Below are 26119 nucleotides of genomic sequence, written 5' to 3'. Positions count from 1 at the left end.
GCCTCCTAAATAATCAATAATTTTTTAATTTCCTTTATTTTTACAAAGCTTATGATCTAATTAAAAACCACTGGTTAAGGCCTCCCAAATAATGGAGAATTTTCCAATTTCCTTTATTTTTAAAAAGCTTATGATCTTAGTGAAAACCACTTAGAATAAATTTCACTCCTTTTGCTTGCAATGATTGGCAAGAACCATCTTGGATTCTTGATCAATTTCGTAAGAATTATGAGTCGCAACATCTTGATTCAAGTGATGATCTAATTGATGACATCCTCCGTATTAAACTAATTGATGGTTTCTTAACCGGATTGCTATGCAATGAATTAAGAGTAAAATATGCCCATAATTGGACTAATTAAAACACTCTCTTACCAATTGTTGGAAATCAAGAAGGAAAATTGATTGATGAGACACATATTAACACGTAAACACAACGTTCAGGTTATAGTGCATTCATTCTCGTTTACATAAGAAACATAGGTGTATGTATACATTCTTATCACATCCCGATTTTACGACACCCCAAGGGTGTGACCATAAGTTGGTACCCTGATTTTGTCGTTATTAGTAATTATTATACTACTAGTAAGTTGGATTAAATTATAGCTTCATAACGGGGAATTGAACACCCTTGTTAACAAAACATTTATTTTACAAAAGGTAATCTTTACATCATATTGTGTTTCCAATTTAGCGGCTATAACAACTCATTGGGTTGAAATCAGGTCAGGAGAGTTAATTCCGCTATTGCGAGTACTTTGGGCTACACCATGGTTTCCCGGTAATGGAACCGAATGATAAGAACTCAGATTGATTGAAATTAACGATCAAGAAAGATTACAAGGAATACCTAATTTGAGAATGATTGATCTTAAACACAAGACTAATAATCCAAATTTACTAAACAAAAAGCAAAATTAAACAAAGTTTACTACTAATACTCTCACTAATAGCAGTTACTAAACTACTCTTAGTAACTTCTTATGAAGTTTTCCTACTAATTTTTTAGTTCACTATATCATTAGCTGGGTTCAAGTTTTTGTCTTGGTTTGGGTTTATTTTGGATCACCCGTTACTAGGTATGTATCAAATTATCACAGGAGAAACTTGGATTAACAATAAATGTTTTTCGGTTTACTATTTTTCTTTGTCAAATAGAAAGACTAAACCTGTGACCCAAATTTGTTGAATTACTTTACACTTAACTCAAAATCCCAAGAAGGAGCTAAATCTGAATTTTGTAGATCATAACCTACCTTTATAGAAGACAAAAAAAAGCAAAATCTTCCATCCCAATTTCGCTAAGTATAGCAACATATCGCTTTGATCAGAAAAAAAACTTACCCCTAAATAGATTACTCTAACTCTTCTGTTTGTATTGATCTAGCATCCACTTTTAGCCCTAGCCTTGGAATTGAATTATTGACTGGGGCAAACTTTGCCACATGGAGGGATACGGTTAAACTGACTCTTGGTATGGTGGATCTTGATTATGCCCTGAGACATGACCCTCCTGCTGCTCTGACTGCTGAAAGCAATGCAGATCAGAAAATAGAGCATGAAAAGTGGGAAAGGTCTAACAGAATGTCTCTTATGGTTATCAAGAATTCCATCTCAAGTGCCATTAGGGGAGCTATACCTGATTCAGAGAGAGAATGCTAAAGAATATCTAAATTCAGTTGAGGAGCAATTCAAGGGATCTTCTAAAGCACATGCGAGTTCTCTAATTTTGAAGATGCTTACCACAAAATATGAAGGGACTAGTGGTGTGCGTGAGCACATAATGATGATGAGCGACATGGCCTATAAATTAAAGGGATTGGACATGGAAATAAGCGACGGTTTTCTAGTGCACTTCATCATGACCTCTCTTCCTGCACGTTTTAATGCTTTTAAGATCAACTATAACACTCAGAAAGACAAATGGTCAATGAGTGAGTTGATAGCAATGTGTGTGCAGGAGGAGGAACGTTTGAAACTAGAACAACCAGAAGTTGCTTATATCGCTACCACTAAGTCAGTGAAAAGGAAGGGAAATTTTAAAGGGGAAAGTTCCAAAGTCCAGAAAACGAATTCAAATACTGTTTCCAGCCCTAATGTCTCCAAGGGACAGTCTCGTTGCAAGTTCTGCCATAACAAAGGGCACTTGCAACGAGATTGTTCAAAATTCAAGGAATGGCTGGCTAAGAAAGGTACTTATACATTTATGATAATTGAATCCTTTAATATTAATGTACCAATTAACACATGGTGGGTTGACTCTGGTTCAATGGTTCATGTTACCAATTCCACACAGGGATTCCTTACAATCCAGAGGCTGGAAAGAAACCAAAGAACACTTAGAACGGGAGGAGGGGAAGAACTTGAAGTTGAGGCCATAGGAACCATGCAACTTATTATGAAAAATGGTCATTGTATTAAACTTTATGATACATTATATGTACCGAAAATTACTCGAAATTTAGTATCAGTATCAAAATTAGACAATGATGGTTTTGAAGTTTTACATGGGCATGGAAAGGTCACTATTAGTTTAAACTCCCAAGTTCTTGGTTGTGGTTATCTGGATGGAAATCTCTATAAGTTAGAACTAGATGATAGCTTTTCGAAATCTTTGTTGTCATATAACGTGAATGAGAAAATCAACAAACGAAAACGAAAACATGATTTGGAAACATCATCTAAATTGTGGCATCGACGTTTAGGCCACATCCCACGAGACAGAATGATAAGACTCGTGAAGGATGGTGAATTACCAGATCTTGATTTTAGCGATTTTGGAACATGTGTTGAATGCATTAAAGGGAAAAAGACGAATAAAAATAAAAAGGGTGCCACAAGGAGTTCTGGATTATTAGAACTCATACACACTGATATTTGTGGACCTTTTCCACCTGGCATTACTGGCCATACGTCTTTTATTACTTACATAGATGATTATTCTCGGTACATGTACCTGTATTTGATTAAAGAAATATCTGAATCACTTGAAATGTTTAAAACTTTTAAGGCTGAAGTTGAAAACCAACTTAGCCGTAAGATAAAGGTAGTGAGATCAGATAGAGGGGGTGAGTATTATGGTCGACATACAGACATTGGTCAAGCTCCTGGTCCTTTCTTTAATTTTTATAAAGAACACGGGATAGTGAACCAATTTACCATGCCAGGTACACCTCAGCAGAATGGTGTTGCTGAGAGAAGAAATAGAACCCTTATGGACATGATAAGAAGTATGTTAGCAAACTCGAATTTGCCTAAATTTTTATGGACTGAGGCATTGAAGACAGCCGTTCTTATACTAAATAGGGTTCCTTCTAAATCTGTCCCAAAAACTCCTTATGAGATTTAGACAGGAAAGAAACCAAGCTTAGAGTATATGAAAGTATGGGGTTGTCCTGCTGAAGCAACACTTTATGATCCTTTGAAAAAGAAAATTGACATGAGGACAGTCAGTTGCTATTTCATAGGATATCCCGAACGATCAAAGGGATATAGATTTTACTGCCCTTCACACGTTACCCGTATTGTGGAAAGTCGAATTGCTGATTTTATAGAAGACTTTAAGGTTAGTGGGAGCAGTGAAAATGGAGTCTTTAATTTCCAAGAAGTGCAAGAGGAGGGGGGGATGGGTTTTTCAAATTTATCTCCTATTACACCTCTTGTACATGACACTACACCACCTCATGTTTCCTCTGAAATTAATGCTCCTAACGTCCCTAATAATGAAGGCACATCAAACTCACAAGAACATAACCAAATCCTTGAACCAGTTAATGAACTTGTTGAACCTGAAAATCAGTTTAGGAGGTCATCAAGGCCAAGAAGGCCCACTAACCTTGATGATTATGTAACCTACCTTAATGAAGCTGATTTGGATTTAGGAAAGTATAACGATCCAACCTCTTATAATGAAGCCATTGGTAGTGATAAATCTTTAGAGTGGAATAAAGCTATGATTGATGAGCTTGATTCCATGAAAAAGAATGGCGTTTGGGAATTGGTTGAATTACCCAAAGGGGTAAAACCCGTAGGATGTAAATGGGTATTCAAAACCAAATTAGACCCAAATGGAAACGTCGAACGCTACAAAGCACGATTGGTTGCTAAAGGCTATACTCAAAAAGAGGGAATTGATTATCAAGAAACCTTCTCACCTGTCTCACGGAAGGATTCTTTGAGAATCGTTATGGCATTGGTAGCTCATTTTGATTTGGAGTTACATCAGATGGATGTCAAAACTGCTTTCCTTAATGGTGACTTACACGAAGATGTGTTTATGACTCAACCTGAAGGCTTTAAACCTAAAGGTCAGGAACACTTAGTCTGTAAGTTACAGAAATCCATATATGGGTTAAAACAGGCATCACGTCAGTGGTACTTAAAATTTGATGAGCTTATGAAAAAACAAGGCTTTATCAAGAATCAAGTGGATCAATGCACCTACCTCAAAATGAGTGGGAGCAACTTTGCTATACTTGTCCTTTATGTGGATGATATCCTTCTGGCAAGTAATAGTTTAGATTTGTTGCATGAGTCAAAGCGATTACTTTCGCGAAATTTTGACATGAAGGATCTCGGAGAAGCCTCTTACGTAATAGGCGTCGAAATACACCGAGATCGTACTAATGGGATATTAGGTCTATCCCAGAAGGCTTATATTGATCGTGTTCTTACACGTTATAACATGCAACAATGCTCTCCATCAGTAGCTCCAGTAGTTAAGGGAGATGTTTTCGGCTCTTTTCAGTGTCCCAAAACAGAGGTTGAAAAGGAGCAAATGAGATTGATACCTTATACTTCAGTAGTAGGAAGTTTGATGTATGCTCAAGTCTGTACTCGTCCCGATATTGCATATATTGCTGGAATGCTAGGCCGATATCAATCTAATCCCGGCCTAGATCATTGGAAAGCAGCAAAGAAAGTGTTGCGATATCTACAAGGAACGAAAGACTATAAATTGACATACAGAAGAACTGACAACTTGGAAGTAGTAGGCTATTCCGATTCTGATTTTGCTAAATGCAAAGATGATAAGAAATCGACTTCGGGGTACATCTTTATGCTTGCAGGCGGACCAATTTCATGGAAGAGTCATAAGCAACAGTTAACAACAACCTCAACGATGATGGCAGAATATGTTGCAGTGTACAATGCAACGTGCCATGGGATGTTGTTAAGAAACCTCATTACTGGACTCAAAGTTGTTAACTCCATATCACGACCATTGAAGATTTACTGTGACAACTCAGCTGCTGTTAGTTTCTCAAACAGTAACAGTTCGAGCGGAGCTGGTTTATACCTCGATACAAAGTTTTTGTTCGTTCGAGAACGTGTAGAGGAAAATAATCTTTGTATCGAGCACATAAGCACTAAAGATATGCTAGCGGATCCGATGACTAAAGGTCTGCCACCCAGAACTTTTCAAGATCTTGTAATGAGAATGGGTTTTAGTAAAGACCTTGTATGAAAGCATACACTGTGTGTGAACGATTATTATTTCCTTGAATGTTTTATTTTATCTATACTAATGTTTTGTGCGCACCTTATGATTTATAGACAAAACTTATGTAAGGTAATTCTTACCCTAAGGATTTTATTTCTGTCATTTTTTTGGTTTTATTATTTAGTGTTTTATATTGAGACTTTAGTATGACTGTTGGGGGTCTCGAATTGAGTTCAATTCGAATGACTGTAACTATCTGCTATAGTTTTAACATGAAACTAGATGAGTGTTTTAAACTTGGCCAAAATTACTTAATACTCATCACAAATGATCACTCGGCCAAGTGGGAGAATGTAAGAAATAACCCATAATGTGGCCTATGGATCATTTGAGATATGTTTACCAACATGACATAACGGGTCCCTAACAATTACTTGATGGGAGTAATTGTGAACATTTACAATTAAGGGACCATTATGACTATTATGATTTCCCTTAATTGCCTTTAATGAGAATGCCAAAGGAGTTTTTTTTATGTAACTTATAAAATGGATGGTCATCTTATTCATTCATGCATGTAGAGAATAATACTACTCCTAAAACACCAATCAAGGCTTCTCACTTAGTCTCCATCAACCAAGGCATCATAACGGAATCATGGCTTCATCATCATCAGCGAAGATAACCATTCCAACATGTAAGTACCTCTATTATATGTTCATGTTCATGTTTGGCTTGATAAACGTGATTAGGCTTTTAATTTTAGATCCATGTTTAAAGATATAATCAACAGAATGAACTTTGTCTGATCTAAAAAAAGACTTCGAAAAGCAATGTTGTATATAACAACTTGCTGGGAAAGCAAAACAAATTAAGTTTATCTATAAACACAATCTACCGGTCGAGTCTAGGTGTCAGTTTAGGTAGTATCTAGCATTCCCTGATATACATCGTGACATACTGATAACCTGTTAGACGGGATTTAAGCATTAGCTCAGAAAACCACCCTCCAAAGATCAAGGCAGTATACATGTGATGCATAGTAAATTAGTGAAAGTATTTGTAAGTGGGTAAAAAAGAAAGTTGAACCTATTTAAGCCCAACCTAAGACGTTAAGTTCAACGTGAAGGATACACCATCAGTTGTAGTTGAGAAAGAAGTTAGATACATTTTCTTTTATCATCATAAGAACCTGTTACAGAAAACTCACTATCAGAACCCGTGAATTCACAATAGAAAATAAAAAAAAACATTGAAAAGATTTTTATAGTGTTTTTCTCTATGGATCACCATCGCCGGATTCCAATCCCGGAGAGTGTCCAACGTCGGATTACTAAACTTTTCATCACAAATCTTCAAGAGGGATGTAGCGGTTCAGATTTGGCGACTCAGATTCGTCCATTTGGGCAGATTTTCGATTTGTACATTGCGCGGAAAAGAGACAAAGGAGGCAACAGGTTTGGATTTATCTCCATGCTTGACGTTAAAGACAAGGACGAATTGCTCAAAAGTTTACGTAACATTCGTATGGGTGAATACAAATTATGGTTCAGCATTGCTCGCTTTGTTCTTGAAGATGGGGAGATAAACAATCGCCAGGCTGAAAAATCGAACCATTCGGTTAATGGTAACAATAACAGGAAGGTGGAAGAGGTTCATGTGGAGGCCATGAAAGGTTCGTTTCATTCCGGGGAGAGATCGTTTAAAGATATGCTTGTGGGGAAGACGGTCAATGTAGACAACAAGATTAATGCGTTCACTTCGTTGCATGGAAGAGCGTTAGTGGCAAGGATGGTCGACCTTCAAGCATTGAAAAACATAAAAGTTATTTTACAAGAAATATGCCCGGGGTTAGGGAGAGTTTAGTATCTGGGAGGAGTAGACGTTTTGTTGTCCTTTGAAGATTCGGAAACGGCTGAGGCAGTTCAGAAGGCTACCAAGTCGGTAGTGGACAAGTTCTCAATGGTTAGCATATGGGAAGGACAAGCGTTGGGTTTCGAGAGATTGGCGTGGTTAAAAGTTCAAGGCATTCTTTTGCATTTGTTAACAAATGAAGTTATTGATGTTGTAGGTGGTATGTTCGGTAAGGTGGTGCACAAAGCTAAAAGATCAGATATGGATCTCGATCTCTCATACGAGTACATTGGTGTTCTGGTGGGGGATGGGAAGCGTGTGTCGGAGGAGGTAGTACTTAATTGGAAGGATCGCAAGTTTCGGGTTTGGGTGATGGAGGAGTTGGGTGAGTGGATTCCGGACTTCGTTGAAGAAATTCCTCAGCAGGATGACGAATCGTCGGAGATAGAAGAAGATGAGTCGTTGGATGATTAGTCATCGGAATCTGAGCCGGAAATTTTGCCCGATGGAACTGAAGAAGTCAACATGAATGTTGACCGAATTATTACGGAAACGTATAAAGAAATTAATGACGGGAGTGATGACTTTCAATCATTGCCAACTAAAGAGTCAGCTGATAATTTGGAAGGTAATGATTGTGAGTTTATGCCTGCAGTTGACTTTCGTTTTGATGAGGTTCTAGAAGATGTGGAATGTCAAACAGCTACAAATGTGAATAAAAGAAAAAAGTATAAAAAAGATGAATCGGGCCGGCCCAGTAAAGGCTATACTAGTAGCCAAGAAAGCTTGAAAGTCATTAAGAGGTCTAAGAATGAAGATCCGTTTGGGTTGGATAAATTATTAGGCCTTAATAATAGTGTTGGTGAAAATGATATTGAAGTCCAAAGGGTTTTTTCGGCTAATGTGGATTCTGATACTTTGGACTTAAACAGTCAACCAATTTCCAATGAAGGTGTCGACACTGAAAAATCATGTGAAATTTCGAAGAACTCTTTCGAGGATGTAATTCGGCTACAAGCTGAAGAAGTAGAAGCGACCATAGCCTTGGGAGAGAAGCTGGGAGCCAACTTGCATAATTGTGGCGGGATGATTCAAGATTCAATTATACATGAAGGCTTACAAGGTGGTAAGAAATGAATTGTCTTTCTATTAACATTCGCGGTGTTAGGGCTTGTGGGATAGCGGGTTGGATAAAGAGGATTAAAAACGAGTTTGGGATTTCATTCATTGGTATGCAAGAGTCTATGGTGAGTAATCTTCAATCGAGGTTGGTTTCTAATTACTGGGGAGGTTTGGGGTTTAAGTATGAGTTTGTTAACGCTATCAGGAACTCGGGTGGTTTAGTGAGTATGTGGGATCCAAAAGTGTTTTCGAAAGACTTGACTCGGTGACCAAAGACACAAATTTCCTTCACGTAGCGGGTTTGGACGGTTCTATTCGGGTGAATATTATCAATGTTTATGCTCCACAAAATAATGTTGATAAGAGAAACCTTTGGGCTAGAATCAATCAGGTTATTCAGATGGGTCAAGGTTGGTGGATAGTTTTTGGAGATTTTAATTCGGTCAGAGATCGGGATGAAAGAAAAAACTCTATTTTTTGATCCGGTTTGCGCCCGTGACTTTAATGATTTTATTGATGAAGCAGGGTTACGGGAATATAATTTGAAAGAGATGAAACATACATACATGTCTAATAGAAGGGGATATTGTAAGCTGAGTAGAATCGACAGAATGTTCGTTTGTGACAATGTGTTTAATAAATGGCATAATGCATGTGTTAGAGCTCTTAATAGAGAATTCTCGTACCATTCTCCTATGGTCTTATCGGTGAATGATACAAACTTTGGGCCGAAACCCTTTTGGATGTTCGACTCGTGGTTGGATCGTACTGGTTGTGTGGATATTATTCATTCGGTTTTAGAGGGTTGGGTTAATAATGGGCCGGCGGATATTAACTTGCAAAACAAATTGAAGCGGCTTCGGTTCTGTTTAAAAGAGTGGTTCAAAAAGTATTGTGTTAAAGAAGTGGGAGATGAATCTCGGTTACAGAAAGAAAAATAGGAGATTGAATTACAAATGGAATTAAAAGACTTGGATGAGACAGATCTTTGGGTGTGGTCAGAATGCAAGAAAACTCTTGAAGAAATCGAGCATCATAAAGCGCGTGACATTAGACAAAAATCTCGAGTGAAGTGGGCTTCGCTTGGTGATGAAAACTCTAGTTTCTTCCATAGCGCTGTTAACGGAAGAAAGGCGCGAAACTCTATTCCGGGCATTGTGATTAACGGGAATGGGTTGCAAAGCCTACGCTGATTAAGAGAGAAATAATGAGATTTTATAGAGATCATTTTAAAGAGGCGGCTCCTTTTCGCCCAGAGCTACTATGTTTGGGTTTGAAGAAAATTAATGAACAGGATAGTGTGTCTTTGGTTGCCATGTTTTCGAAACAAGAAATCAAAGAGGCGGTTTTTGATTGTGGCTCAAATAAGGCGCCAGGGCCCGATGGGTTTAATTTTCGTTTTGTCAAGCGTTTTTGGAACTTGCTTGAGGAGGATTTTTATCATATCATGGTGGAATTTCACGGGTCAGGTACTATTAATCCAGGTTGCGGGTCGTCTTTTATTACTTTGATTCCTAAGGTCAAAACGCCTTTGGTTCTTAAAGATTATAAACCTATTACCCTTATTGGGATGATTAGTAAAGTTATTTCTAAAATACTAGTGAATCGTCTCAAAAGGATTATGGGTCAGGTTATATCCGAGTCACAATCGGATTTCTTATCTGACCCTTTCATTCTTGATGGTCCTCTTGTGGTTAACGAGGTGATGGAGTGGTTGAAAAAAAGAAATAGGAAGGCTTTTATGTTAAAAATAGATTTCGAGAAGGCCTACGACAATGTCGATTGGAACTTCTTGATATCTATTATGTCTCAAATGGGTTTTCCTCCGATTTGGTGTCGTTGGATTAAAGGAATTCTCAAGTCTTCTAGAGCCGTGGTCCTAGTAAATGGCTCACCGATGTGAAAAAGGCCTCCGTCAAGGTGATCCTCTTTCGCCGTTCCTATTCTTAATTGTGATGGAATCTCTGTCTTGGTTATTGGAGAAAGCTAAAGAGATCGATGAATTCAAGGGTATTAATTTCTCGGATAATGAAGTGGATATTTCTCATCTTTTCTATGCGGATGACGCCCTTATTTTAGGAGAATGGTCGCGCGAGAATATTCAGAGTATCGCCAGGATTTTTCGGATTTTCTCTCTCTGTTCGGGTCTTCGGATTAATCTTCATAAGTTGAATTTATTGGGGTTGGTACCGAAGACATGGAGGTCGATAATATGATGGAAATATTGGGATGTAAAAAGGGAGGGATTCCTTTCGTCTACTTAGGAATTCAAGTTGGGGCCAAGATTACTCGTATTAGTAATTGGAACCCGGTTATTGAAGTTATAAAGGCTCGTCTTGCGTCTTGGAAAGCGAAAACTTTATCGATTGGAGGCGCGAAAACTTTATCGATTGGAGTCCGGTTAATTCTCATTAAGTCGGTTCTTGAAAGTTTACCAATTTATTACCTTTCGCTTTACAAAGCTCCTAAGGCGGTGATTGATACTATTGAGGCTATTATGAGGCATTTTGTGACAACTCGAGTTTCCAAGATTCCATCTTCGCATTAATTGCGCGTTAACTGTTTAGTTGTTTGATTATTTGCCTTGTAATTGTACACGTTGGATTATATATTGAGAAGTTTGTTTGATATCATTATCTATTTAATGTGACTTAGGTGTTTATTATGTATCCTGTTTGAAAACTTAAATCACTTAAACCTTGGAAAGGTCCGACGAAACACAAGTGTTTCGCCATAAGCCACACTGACGAAACAGAGTTTGTTTCGTCACAAGCATCTCGACGAAACAGGGTGTTTCGCCAGCCCATGATTATTACCGAAGCCCAGTAAGGGCCCAAATACGCTACGCGGATATTTATTAGGTGTTACAGTTTCATTCGAGACACTTTTAGCAAATCAGAAACCCTAGAGCTCTCTCCCCTTAGCGACAGCAATCCTGTGTGTTTGAAGCCTACTAGATCGATCAAGTTAGTGTTTCCGTTGTCACGGTTAGTGTTTCACCCTTGCATGATTTAAATTGATTGTTATCGCTGCATGATTCATCGATAATATATAATGTTTGGTCTTATGTTTGGAATCCCTTTTGATTGGTTATTATAATATGTATGAATAATAATAAAACTCGTAAACGCCATTCGAACTATGTGATGACAAAGTGCTGAATCTGCGAATGTTTAGGGTTCTTGATGTTGTAGTTTTGAATAGGATGTTATTTTATGGGATAGATTGGTTGATGTTGTGAATCCGTGAATTTGTGTTCATGTAATAGTCATTGTATGATAAAGATCGATTGAGATTAATGAATGATTTTCCTCTGATTGGTTGAACATCGAATGATTTCTGTATGATGATGATTGATAATAGAGTGTAACGGCTGTGGATAATGACTAGGGTTTCTGGGTAATGATTCGTTACACGACGTAACTGACGTGTAGACGAAACGCAAATCACGGTGAAACAAGGAGTGTTTCGCCGAGAGCAAATATGACGAAACGGAGGGTGTTTCGCCGAAGATGATCACGACGAAAGGGATGGGTTTCGTCGAAAGGGATTTACGACGAAACGGTGTGTTTCGTCGAGTTGTTAAACTGCATAGTAACTTAGTTTGATTCTGTTAAGGTTTAACTGAGTTAGTTAACTGCTGTTAATGAAATGTAGGACTTACATGAACTTGTATAACTGTTAAATGCTATGCGTTAGTTGTTACTACATGTACGTGATGATCTTGACTGTTAGTCAAACTTTGTGAATGTTAACTGATTATGTACACGTGCGTACTTTAGGCCTTGACTGATTATTTGTGAGCACATACTTTAGCATACCGAGCAAACCAAGGTGAGTTCACACTTCCAAGGCATGGGATTCCCGGTGGGTTGGGAATGGGATTGTATGACTACCCGTACTTTCATCTCTATTAGACTGATTAACACCATCCTCGGTTTGGGAAGGACGCCAGTGCTAAAACCTACGTAAAGCCTACGTACTATTGTCCTTGGTTGGAAAGGACACCAGTGTTAGAACCTACGTAAAACCTATGTACTATTGTCCTCGGTTTGGGAAGGACACCAACGCTAAACCTACGTACTTGATACGTACTACTGTCCTCGGTTAGGGAAGGGCACTTACGTAAAACCTACGTAAACTCATACTTACCACTGTCCTCAGATTGGGAAGGACACTTATAGATACGACTAGTCTAGTACATACAACATGGGAAGCCCCCATTTAATATTGTAAAGGTTTGGAGACAAAGATACTGGGTAACGCATGGTTATGAAACGAACTTACAATTTCTGAAACGAACTCATTAACTGAACAATCAACTGTGAACTCGCTCAACTTTGTTGTTGACTCTCTGTTACATGCCTTGCAGGGCGTTAGGTACTCATGGAGCTTGCACTGGGAGGCGCAGTCGTTGTGGGACATGGACAGTGGATGCCATGTTAAAAGCATTATGACATTTTGAACTTAATACTTATGTTGGGTTTTCATATTATCCTTCCGCTACTTAAACTATGTTTTGTTTGGACACCAATTATATTGTGTTGGATTTCATAAACTACTTTTAATTATATGCTATGTTCAATATGATTGGTGGCTTGATCCTGGTCAGTCACGCTTCCAAGCGGTGATACTCCGCGTGTGGATTTTGGGGGTGTGACAGATTAGTATCAGAGCCATTGGTTATAGTGAACTTGGTTTTAAAAAGGGGAAAACTTTTGGATAAAACCAGACTATAACCAGAACAATGCTCAACGATCCACAACGACGCTTCGCTCCATGTGCAAGACTCAACACTATAGGTGATATGGTTTATGTTTTATTGCCTACTTGTTAGTTACATAGAACTTTGCTCATGGTATGCTTAGATAAACGTAGCAACTAATATTTGAAACACATGTGTGCTTACTCGCTTCTGTCATCGCATTTTCGCGAACCTCTCTCACTCATGTTTCCCTTTTGTTATGAAGATCATGAGTGGACGTGTCAATATGACTCAAGCCCAGTTGACGGCTCTGATTAACGAACAAGTTGCTGCGGCACTTGCAGCCGCTCAAGCAGGAGGTATACCCTGTAGTCGCAACTCACTCTAGGATCTTTAGATCCCACACTCCTAAACCAACTCTTGTGTTTAACCTTGTCCTGTTCTTATACACAACAGGTCAGCACGCTTAGCCAGCTGTATGCACGTTCAAGACTTTCATGGATTGTCGTCCTAGCACATTCAGTGGCACTGAAGGGGCCGTTGGACTCCTCCACTGGTTCGAGAAGCTCGAATCGGTCTTCGAGATGTGTGAATGCCCTGAGGCTCGCAGGGTGAAGTATGCCACTGGTACTCTCGAAGGCATTGCACTGACTTGGTGGAATGCGCAAGTTCAGATGCTGGGGTTGGCGGCTGCTAATGCCACCCCATGGAACGACTTCAAGGAACTGATCAAGCGGGAATACTGCTCTCGTGATGACATCCACAAGTTGGAAGTGGAGTTCTTTAACCTGAAGATGACAGGGTCAGAGATAGCGGCGTATACGAAATGGTCAAACGAGCTGGCCATCTTGTGTCCAACTATGGTGGACCCTCTTATCAAGCACATTGAGTTATATCTTAAAGGCTTAGTACCAGAGATTCAGAGCCATGTGACCTCGTCTTGCTCATCGTTTCACAGACAAGGCAGTGGAACAGAACAAGCTGCCTAAACGTATCAGTGCTGCTACCGCTACTACCACTTCTGCTATCCCCAGTGACAACAAGCGAAAATGGGATGGAGATTCCAGCAAGGGTTCGACTACAGTTTAGTTCCAGGCACAACAGCGACAAACTAACGACTACCAGAGTCCTGGTCAGCAATCTTCTGGTAGTCAGGGGTAGGGTGGATATCGAGGAAATCACCCAAAGTGCAACATATGCAACAGACACCACCGTGGTCAGTGCAACAAGGGTCGTTATTAGAGGTGTCTCAAGATGGGTCATGAAGCTAAGGATTGCAGGAGCTCACGGCCTGCAAATCAGAATCGCCAGCAGCAACAGCAAGCACCGCAGAATCAGCAACGACAACAAGGCAACAAAGGATGTTTTCATTGTGGCGCTGAAGGTCACTACAAGAGACACTGCCCACAGTTAAACCAGAATCAGAATCAGAACAACCAAGGAAACGGGAACAATAACGGGAACAACAATGGGGGAAACAATAATGACAACGGTGCTAGGGGTCGTGTGTTCGTGCTGGGTCAGGGTGAAGCAAGGAATGATCCTAATGTAGTAATGGGTAAGTTCCTTCTCGATGACTTTTACGTTACTGTTTTATTTGATTCGGGTGCCGATACCAGTTATGTGTCTCTAAAAGTTAGTCAAATGCTCAACCGCACACCAACACTTTTGAATACCAAGCATGTTGTAGAGTTAGCAAATGGTAGAAGTCTAGAGGTCACACACATAGTTCAGGGTTGTAATCTTGTCCTCGCTGGTCAGACTTTCTCTATCGATCTCATTCCTATAGTTCTGGGTAGTTTCGACATCGTCATTGGGATGGATTGGTTATCCCAACAGCAAGCAGAGATCTTATGCAAGGAAAAGATTGTTCGTATTCCCCGTTCTGGTAAAGAACCTCTCGAAATTCAAGGCGACAAGAGTGGTGCTGTGGTGGGCATCATCTCGTTTCTTTAGGCCCAGAAGTGTTTGCGAAAGGGCCACACCGCTATTTTAGCACTTGTTACTGACGCATCAACGAAAGAGAAAACAATAGAGAATATCCCAGTAGTACGCGATTTTCCTCAAGTGTTTCCGGAAGATTTACCTGGTCTACCGCCTCATCGCCAGGTCGAATTCCAGATCGAGCTAGCTCCTGGAGCAGCACCCATAGCTCGAGCACTTTATCGCTTAGCTCCAACCGAACTGGAAGAACTGTCCAAGCAACTGCAAGAACTTTTGGATAAAGGTTTTATTCGTCCTAGCTCTTCGCCTTGGGGAGCTCCAGTGTTGTTTGTTAAGAAGAAAGACGGTACTTTCCGCATGTGCATAGATTACCGCGAACTAAACAAGGTGACCGTGAAGAATCGCTATCCTCTTCCACACATCGATGACTTATTCGACCAGTTGCAAGGGTCGAGCTACTACTCCAAGATTGATCTGAGGTCAGGCTACCATCAACTGAGAGTCCGGGACGAGGACGTCTCCAAAACAGCATTCAGAACTCGCTACGGCCACTACGAGTTTCTGGTCATGCCATTCGGGCTAACAAACGTGCATGCAGTCTTCATGGATCTTATGAACAGAGTGTGCAAGCCTTACTTAGACAAATTTGTTATTGTATTCATCGACGATATTCTGATCTACTCTAAGAGTCAGGAGGAACACGAGCAGCATTTACGACTCATTTTGGAACTCCTTCGAACAGAACATCTGTACGCCAAGTTTTTAAAATGCAACTTCTGGCTTCGTGAAGTCCACTTTCTAGGCCACGTGGTAAACAAGGATAGAATTCATGTTGATCCATCCAAGGTAGACTCAATCAAGAACTGGCCTGCACCTCGCACACCAACGGAAATTCGCCAATTCTTGGGTTTGGCAGGTTACTACAGGAGGTTTATCAAGGAATTTTCCAAGATTGCGCAACCTCTCACCTTACTAACGCAGAAGGGAGTTACTTATCGATGGGTTAATACTCAGGAATCAGCATTTCAGCACTTAAAGGATAGACTTTGCAGTGCACCTATCCTCTCATTGCCTGAAGGCACAGACGATTTTGTAGTTTATTGCGACGCATCAATTCAGGGTATGGGTTGTGTATTGATGCAACGGGATAAAGTCATTGCTTACGCCTCGCGCCAACTTAAGATGCATGAAAGGAATTACACTACGCATGATCTAGAGCTGGGAGCTGTAGTTTTCGCGCTCAAGATATGGAGACATTACCTGTACGGTACCAAGTGCACCATCTACACCGATCACAGGATTCTCGAGCATATCTTCAAACAGAAGGAATTAAACATGCGTCAACGTCGATGGGTCGAGCTATTAAACGATTACGAATGCGCGATCAAGTACCATCCGGGCAAGGCTAATGTTGTGGCCGACACCCTCAGTCGAAAAGATACTACACCTAGGCGTGTACGAGCATTGCAACTCACCATCCAGTCTAGTCTTCCTGCACAGATACGAGATGCTCAGGTAGAAGCATTGAAACCAGAAAACGTCAAGGCTGAAGCCTTACGCGGCTCAAGGCAACGGTTAGAACAAAAGGAAGACGGCGCCTACTACGTAACAGGACGCATTTGGGTCCCGCATTATGGAAACTTACGCGAGCTAGTGATGGAGGAAGCACATAAGTCTCGCTACTCAGTACATCCAGGTTCGGATAAGATGTACCACGATCTCAGAACTACGTATTGGTAGCCTAGCATGAAAGCCCACATAGCAACTTACGTTAGCAAGTGTTTGACCTGTGCGAGAGTCAAGACGGAATATCAGAAACCATCAGGCCTACTCCAGCAACCAAAGATACCACAATGGAAATGGGAGGAAATTTCCATGGATTTTGTTACTGGCCTGCCTAGATCGCAACGTGGGAATGATACTATTTGGGTGATCGTGGATCGACTCACAAAGTCTGCACACTTCCTGGCTATCAAGGAAACAGACAAGTTCTCTACCTTAGCAGACATTTACTTGAAGGAAGTGGTTTCGAGGCGCGGGGTGCCAACCTCTATTATTTCCGATCGTGATGCACGTTTTACTTCGGAACTGTGGCAAGCAATGCACAAATCTTTTGGCTCTCGATTAGACATGAGCACAGCTTATCACCCTCAGACGGATGGGCAGTCTGAGCGCACTATTCAAACTCTAGAAGACATGCTTCGGGCATGTGTAATCGATTTCGGCAGCAGTTGGGAAAAACATCTCCCTTTGGTGGAGTTTTCGTACAATAACAGTTACCACACCAGCATTCAAGCCGCTCCATTCGAGGCATTGTACGGGCGTAAATGCCGATCACCTCTTTGTTGGGCAGAGGTGGGTGATAGTCAGATCACGGGTCTAGAACTTGTAATAGACGCAACAGAAAGAATTGCTCAGATACGACAACGAATGGCGGTAGCTCGTGACCGTCAGAAAAGCTACGCTGATAAGCGCAGGAAACCACTCGAGTTCCAGGTTGGGGATCGAGTGCTACTCAAAGTCTCACCTTGGAAAGGTGTAGTTCGTTTTGGCAAAGGGGCAAACTCAATCCGCGATATGTCGGACCGTTCGAAATCATCGAGAAAATAGGCAAGGTGGCCTACAAGCTGAACCTACGAGCAGAACTTGGTGGAGTTCACAACGTTTTTCACGTGTCAAATCTGAAGAAGTGTCTGTCAGATGAGACTCTCATTGTTCCTTTGAAGGAGCTCACTATCGACGATCAGTTGCGATTCGTCGAGGAACCAGTTGAAATCACGGACCGAGATGTTAAGGTCCTCAAGCACACCAGAATACCTCTTGTTCGGGTTCGTTGGAACTCCCGTCATGGCCCAGAGTTCACCTGGGAACGAGAAGATCAAATGAAACTCAAATATCCCCAGTTGTTCGAGAACAATGCAACCACTTCTGAGGCTGAAGCTACTACAGAATTTCAGGACAAAATTCCAAATCAACAGGGGGATAATGTGACACCCCAGGAAAACCAGTAAACTACTCAACTTAACTAGCTTCCTCAGTAACCGCATGCTAAATTTCGGGATGAAATTTCTTTCAAGTTGGGGATAATGTGACAACTCGAGTTTCTAAGATTCCATCTTCGCATTTATTTTTCGTTAACTATTTAGTTGTCTGATTATTTGCCTTGTAATTGTACACGTTGGATTATATATTGAGAAGTTTGTTTGATATGATTATCTATTTAATGTGACTTAGGTGTTTATTATGTATCCTGTTTGAAAAATTAAATCACTTAAACCTTGGAAAGGTCTGACGAAACACAAGTGTTTCGCATAAGCCACACTGACGAAACAGAGTTTGTTTCGTCACAAGCATCTCGACGAAACATGGTGTTTCGCCGGCCCATGATTCGCCGAAGCCCAGTAAGGGCCCAAATACGTTACGCGGATATTTATTAGGTGTTACAGTTTCATTCGAGACACTTTTAGCAAATCAGAAACCCTAGAGCTCTCTCCCCTTAGCGACAGCAATCCTGTGTGTTTGAAGCCTACTAGATCGATCAAGTTAGTGTTTCCGTTGTCACGGTTAGTGTTTAACCCTTGCATGATTTAAATTGATTGTTATCGCTGCATGATTCATCGATAATATATAATGCTTGGTCTTATGTTTGGAATCCCTTTTGATTGGTTATTATAATATGTATGAATAATAATGAAACTCGTAAACGCTATTCGAATTATGTGATGACAAAATGCTGAATCTGTGAATGTTTAGGGTTCTTGATGTTGTAGTTTTTAATAAGATGTTGTTTTATGGGATAGATTGGTTGATGTTGTGAATCCGTGAATTTGTGTTCATGTAATAGTCATTGTATGATAAAGATCGATTGAGATTAATGAATGATTCTGCTCTGATTGGTTGAACATCGAATGATTTCTGTATGATGATGATTGATAATAGAGTGTAACGGCTGTGGATAATGATTAGGGTTTGTGGGTAATGATTCGTTACACGACGTAACTGACGTGTAGACGAAACGCAAATCACGGCGAAACAGGGAGTGTTTCGCCGAGAGCAAATATGACGAAACGGAGGGTGTTTCGCCGAAGATGATCACGACGAAAGGGATGGGTTTCGTCGAAAGGGATTTACGACGAAACGGTGTGTTTCGTCGAGTTGTTAAACTGCACATTAACTTAGTTTAATTCTGTTAAGGGTTAACTGAGTTAGTTAACTGCTGTTAATGAAATGTAGGACTTACATATACTTGTATAACTGTTAAATGCTATGCGTTAGTTGTTACTACATGTACGTGATGATCTTGACTGTTAGTCAAACTTTGTGAATATTAACTGATTATGTACACGTGCGTACTTTAGGCCTTGACTGATTATTTGTGAGCACATACTTTAGCATACCGAGCAAACCAAGGTGAGTTCACACTTCCAAGGCATGGGATTCCCAGTGGGTTGGGAATGGGATTGTATGACTACCCGTACTTTCATCTCTACTAGACTACTTAACACCGTCCTCGGTTTGGGAAGGACGCCAGTGCTAAAACTGTGACAACCCGAGTTTCCAAGGTTTCTACTTGACTTAGTACTTGTTCACTAGATGTCGTTTCTAGATACATGTTGTGCCTTACAAGTGTGTTTTATAGTTTGATGTGCATAGTTGTATTAATGTGTTGTATTACGTTTGTGTTTGGGAATCTTAAAAGCAAGCAAGGAACCCACGAAATCACCCCAACCCAAATGCCCTACCCGAAAACACCCCCTTGGTGAGGACCCCTACCCCACGAAAACACTATGTTGGTGAAAACACTTAAGTGTTTTCGTCCACACTAAACTGCCGAAAACATGGAATGGGCTTTGGCCCAATAACGATTTAATATAGGTTTTGTTTTATCCAGTGCTTGAGTTCGATAACTAGTTAGCAAACCCTAATCACCTCACACACACTCTCTCGTTCACCTTTGAAACCCGACGGCAGTTTTGAGCACTCAAGTTCCATACGTCGATCGATTTACTGTCTTCTCTACTTGGGTTAGTAATCCCTTATTGATTAATATTTGTTTGAAATCATCATGAATTGTTTGTTGGTATCATATATTAACTGCTTTTATGAGGTGTTATGATCATATGATCTAATGGTGATTGATAAACAAATGATTAGATCTTTGTGATTTTAAATGGTGCTCGTTAATCTTTAAGAAATAGTGACCGGGTATAGGCTATTGTGTATGGTAAATTGTTAGTTTGGTCATGATTCTATGCTAATAATATTCATGTAACTGTAATGCGTATTATGGTCTAGAGTTAAGAAACTGTTCTTGATGAAATCGGTGGTGATGATATTAATTATTCGGATTGAACGATTGTTGGATGAAACCGTCAAAACTGTTAGTGTCGTTTTGGGTGGCTGCTGAGTATTTCTGACATTGTGGATAATGTTGACGTCAACTGCATTAATATCGATTAGGTTAACACATGGACTGAGCTGTTTGTGAATGTGTATGTAATGATTGACTAGATCTTGATACATGGTTACTGTTATGATTGATGACCATTAGGACTTTGGTTCCGTAACTGTTGCTGTGATGATGATGAATTATTGTTTAGGCCGACGAAAACACTACCCCAACGAAAACACTTTGGGTTTTCGTCACCCAAGTGTTTTCGTCAATTGGAGTTTTCGGCCCAAAAGTGTTTTCGGCCCAATTGTGTTTTCGCCAACAAAGGATCTCGGCCCCACTGTTTTCGGCCCAAGTGTTTTTGGTCCAAAAGTGTTTTCGGCTAATAGTCCTTAATTTGTATATGAAATCTGTTAAGTATGCAACTACGTTTAACTTATTAACTGAGTTAAGTTTATTAACTCAGTTAACTTCAGGTATGTAACTTTGTTAAACAAATGAACTTTAGTTAAGTTGGTAAGCTAATAACCTAATTGTTTGTGAACTCTATTAGATAATTAACACTGTTAGTTTATATTCCTGTATGTATGTTGATTCCGTTAAGTTGTAAACTTTGTTAAACATGTTAGCTCTGTCGAGCATGTTAATTGATTAACCATGTTAGATATTACTAAGAACTCAGTTATATGGAGTATGACTGTGTGAACATGAACCAACTGTTATGTGCTACTTGATGAGAAATGCATAAACACACTATGTGACGTTAGATTTGTGTGCAAGATTGTTACGAACGAAAACTGATTGTATACACGTGCGTACTATAGGTCATGATTGATTAATTGTGGACGTGTAACCCTTTTAGCATACCGAGCAAACCAAGGTGAGTTCACACAGCCAAGGCATGGGGTTCCCGGGTGGGAATGGGATTGGATGACTTATTGTATATACTCAGATGATAGAACCTAACGACAAGATACGGCTAGACTAGTAACACTTATTGAACTGATCTTCGCACACCTGCCAAGGGTTGGCCGCGATATTATGACTGACTTCGCACACCTGCCTTAGGAAGGCCGCGAACTAAATTTACTAATCTTCGCACACCTGCCTGGGAGGCCGCGATACAAATAAACCTAGTCTAGAATACTTGGGAAAGACATCCCCTAATCTTCGCATACCTGCCTGGGAGGCCGCGATGGAAACTAATACGATACATGACATAACGAACGAACATACTACTCACACTATACTATTACTGAACTATAAACTGTGAACTCGCTCAACTAGTTGTTGACTCTCTATTACATGCCTTGCAGGCTTATAGGTGCATATCCAGGGAACTTGCTGTCTGGGAAGCTGGAGTGATCATGGGTCAAGACACATGGATACGCAACACAAGAATTAAGAACTTACATGTGGTTTTATAAACACTCATTGAGTTAAATATGCTTCCGCTGTAAACTGTGAAATATTGTAATATTGTAACACTTGTTGTTTATAAATGAAAGTACTGTTCACCTATACTTATGAGTTCAATGTGATTGATGGTTAAGATCCTGGTCAGTCACGCCTCCAAGCGGTGGTACTCCGCATGTGGATTTTGGGGGTGTGACAAAAACCTACATAAAGCCTACGTACTATTGTCCTCGGTTTGGAAAGGACACTAGTGTTAGAACCTACGTAAAACCTACGTACTATTGTCCTCGGTTTGGGAAGGACACCAGCGCTAAACCTACGTACTTGATACGTACTACTGTCCTCGGTTAGGGAAGGGAACTTACGTAAAACCTACGTAAACTCATACTTACCACTGTCCTCGGATTGGGAATGACACTTATAGATACGACTAGTCTAGTACATACAACATGGGAAGCCCCCATTTAATATTGTAAAGGTTTGGAGACAAAGATACTGGGTAACGCATGGTTATGAAACGAACTTACAATTTCTGAAACGAACTCATTAACTGAACAATCAACTGTGAACTCGCTCAACTTTATTGTTGACTCTCTGTTACATGCCTTGCAGGGCGTTAAGTACTCATGGAGCTTGCACTGGGAGGCGTAGTCGTTGTGGGACATGGACAGTGGATGCCATGTTAAAAACATTATGACATTTTGAACTTAATACTTATGTTGGGTTTTCATATTATGCTTCCGCTACTTAAACTATGTTTTGTTTGGACACCAGTTGTATTGTGTTGGATTTCATAAACTTCTTTTAATTATATGCTATGTTCAATATGATTGGTGGCTTGATCCTGGTCAGTCACGCTTCCAAGCGGTGATACTCCGCGTGTGGATTTTGGGGGTGTGACACGTTTTTTGTGGGTGGGTTCTAGTGAAGAAAAAAAGATTCCATGGGTTGCTTGGGATATAATAACTACTCCGAAAAAGAAAGGTGGTTTGGGTGTGGCAAAGTTACAAGAGGTAAATGATGCGCTTCTTCTGAAATGGACATGGAGATTTAAAAAAGAAGGTAGTAGCTTGTGGAAGAAAATTATTTTGGGATGTCATGGGTCGAGTAGGCCTTGGGCTATGTTACAATGTAACGCCTCGGCTAGTGGTTGTTGGAAACAAATCGTGAAAGTGGGGGAGAAAAAACTCCCAAATGGTTCGGCTCTTAATACTTATTTTGTTGGTTTGCTTGGCGATGGTTCTACTATTAACTTTTGGGGAGACATTTGGTTACGAGAAGAACCTCTTCGACTTACATATCCAAACTTGTTTTGGCTGGAAAAAAAGAAATGGGTCAAAGTTTCGGCTCGGATTCAATGTGTGAACAATGTTAAGAGCCTGGAGTGGGATTGGAGGATGCCTCCTTCTTCGTATGCGGAATTGACAGAGTTGTTTCAACTTCTAGGCGATATCCAAGAGTTGAATTGGAGAGGAGGTCTAGATGATTGGAAATGGAAGGCAGAAAACGATGGTATTGTCACAGTGTCCGCTGCAAAGAAATTGATCTCCGCTAATTCTATGGCTTCTAATAGTCCAAAGGTAAAATGGAAAGGTTAGGTCCCTTTAAAATGCAAAATAATAGTTTGGAGTGCTGCTCGTAATCGACTTCCAACTACTTCAGAGCTCCTGAAACGTGGAGTGAATTTGCAACACGCCTCTTGTGCTCTTTGTCAAACGGATCAGGAAACGGAAATTTATTTTTTCACCGGGTGATTGCTTTCGAATGAAGTTTGGAGTAGAGTTGAAGCTTGGTGCCGGTTGAATCCTATTTTTGCTTTCGATGTGACAGACCTTTTGCAAGTAGCGGAGACTCAAACAAATACAAATACATCTTAAGAGGTATTGTTTTCATTACAATGTGGGCGTTGTGGAATGAACGTAATGCTCGTATTTATAATAACAAGTATCGAAGACCGGTTGAGGTTATGGAGATCGTAAAGTCGACGTCGTACTTTTGGATTCGGAATAGATCTAGATTGGAATAATTGATGTAAATATCCTATGGATTTGATCTAATTTCGTTTGTTTGCCCGGGGGTCCTTGTTTTGAGGACCGCTTGTGGTGCTTGAATGAAGTTTTCCTTTCAAAAAAAAGGTAATGATTAAAGGGGCTCCATCCCATACCATATGTGTTATTGAGAAGATGCAATAGAGCCCTTTCAATGATGTGGCGTCTATGTATCGTTGATATTGTTGCAAATCATTCAATTTGGGTACATTGGATATTCAAGGGGCTTACCAGATTGAAGTCATAACCGCAACTTTGTCTTTAGCATTATATGAGTAAATTATTATTTTGGCCCTTATGGTTTAGCCAGTTTAACCATTTCAGCCCAAAAAGGAATCTTTTGACATATCAGATTCCAAGGTTGCATTTTATAACGGTTTTGGCAACTGACACTAACTTTGTTACTTTTTTGCAGTTAAGTATAAGGGTAATTAGGTAATTTTATACCTTAGGGGTTGTTTTTGATAGTTACAAAGTTCTTTTAATATTTAAGAGGTTATTAATGCAATTACTCAAGCTTTTTTTTATTATTTCGTTATTTTCACAATTACTATTAACAAAATATGTTTTATATATATAAATAAATATGTATTTTCATTAAGCGTTTGTTTTTTATAAACGTCATTTTTAAAATAATTTATTTTTTTAACCTTTTTTAAACCGTCTATCGTTTTTAAAATTATTCATTTTTAAACCGCTTGTTTATTAAAATCGTTCTTTTTAAAGTTGCTTGTCTTTTAAAGTTTTTTTAAATGATTCATTTTGTACCGTTCTTTTTTAAAATCATATTTTTACTTTTTAACAATTCGTTATTTTAAGTCATTAAATTTTAAAAGCGTTTCTTGTTAAACCGTTCCTTTAAGAACCGTTTTTTAAAATCGTTCATTTTTGAAACTTTTTATTCAGTTTACTTATAGCCATTAGGGAAAAAGAACTTCAGAAAATGAACGATTTTAAAAATCCAAGAAACTAAAAAACAATCGATTTTAAACGAACGAGTGGTTTAAAAAATGAAGATTAAAAAAATGACGTTTATAAAAAAACAAAACCTTAAAAAAGTAAGTTAACAAGTGTAAGCAACTAGAAAATGCACGAATTTAATAAACGAAAAGTTAAAAAAATAACGAATTTTGAATAAACAAACGACCCAAAGAAATTGAAGATTTGAAAATGAAATAAACCATTCTAAAAAAAGTTTAAAAATGAATGTTCTTTTGCAAACTTTTTATTAGAATGTTTTTTTTTTCAAATTTTACATTTCTTTTGTTTTTTTTATACACGTTGTTTTGTAAAATTTAAAAATGAAAGACTTAAAAAGTGAGTAGTTTAAAAAATAAATGATTTTTAAAATAATGGTATAAAATAAAGTGTTTAACAAAACTTTAAAAGACAAACGACTTTAAAAAGAACGATTTTAAAAAACAAATGGTTTAAAGAGGAATAATTTTAACAACGATAGATGGTTTAAACAAAATGTAAAATAAAAAATTATTTTTTTAAAATGGCATTTATAAAAATAAACGGTTAATGAAAATACATATTTATTTGTATATTTAAAACGTGTTTTGTTAAATAATAATCGTGAAAATAACGAAATAATAAAACAAAACTTGAGTAATTGCATTAAAATCTCTTAAATATTAAAAGAACTTTGTAATTATCAAAAATTACCGCTAAGGTATATAATGACCTAATTATCCTTACACTTAACTGGAAAAAAGTAACAAAGTTAGTATCAAGGGCCAAAATCGTTATGAAATGCGACCTTGGGGTCTGATATGTAAAAAGATTCCTTTTTAGGTTGAAATGGTTAAACTGGCTAAACTACAGGGGCCAAAAGAGTAATTTACTCGCATTACATATATACATTTTATAATTATATCTAAGGTAGTTTAAATTTAAACTAACTAAGATTCATCATTCTTCTTTCTATCTTTGAAAATTCAAGAAAATGTGAACTTAAACACTATGCAAAAGGTTGGATTTGAAATGGTCAACATTGATGAATTTTGGCTTCATTTATATATCTTTTTTTGACTTGATACAGTTTGGATATCTTGATTGAAAACGAGGCTTAATTTTTGGTGTATAGTGGTAGTAATATCCAATTTGATTATGGGTTTTTGCTTGAAAAAACATTATTTTTTACCTTTTGGTGTTTCTTGGGGGAATTGTTCAACTTGATCATGGGG

The 26119-nt window shown here is 39.0% G+C and overlaps 2 protein-coding genes across 2 annotated transcripts; both read left to right on the top strand.

Moving 5' to 3' along the window:
• Window positions 1-1895: 1895 nt before the first annotated feature.
• On the top strand, window positions 1896-2441 carry LOC110874059. The gene is made up of 2 exons (XM_022122994.2): window positions 1896-2195; window positions 2300-2441. The coding sequence occupies exons 1-2, from the start codon at window positions 1934-1936 to the stop codon at window positions 2344-2346; spliced, it is 309 nt and encodes a 102-aa protein (XP_021978686.1). The 5' UTR covers window positions 1896-1933; the 3' UTR covers window positions 2347-2441.
• A 7936-nt stretch (window positions 2442-10377) lies between these two features.
• Window positions 10378-23477, top strand: LOC110875185. Its single transcript, XM_022123385.1, has 3 exons — window positions 10378-10528; window positions 10618-10924; window positions 22805-23477. Exons 1-3 carry the CDS (start codon window positions 10378-10380, stop codon window positions 23475-23477), a joined length of 1131 nt encoding a protein of 376 aa, XP_021979077.1.
• The last annotated feature ends 2642 nt before the right edge of the window (window positions 23478-26119 follow it).

The sequence above is a fragment of the Helianthus annuus genome, chromosome 9 (genome assembly GCF_002127325.2).
Source record: "Helianthus annuus cultivar XRQ/B chromosome 9, HanXRQr2.0-SUNRISE, whole genome shotgun sequence".
Classification (NCBI taxonomy): domain Eukaryota; kingdom Viridiplantae; phylum Streptophyta; class Magnoliopsida; order Asterales; family Asteraceae; genus Helianthus; species Helianthus annuus.
The sequence above is the reverse complement of the archived record's forward strand: the minus strand, read 5'-3'. Positions and strand labels throughout refer to the sequence as shown.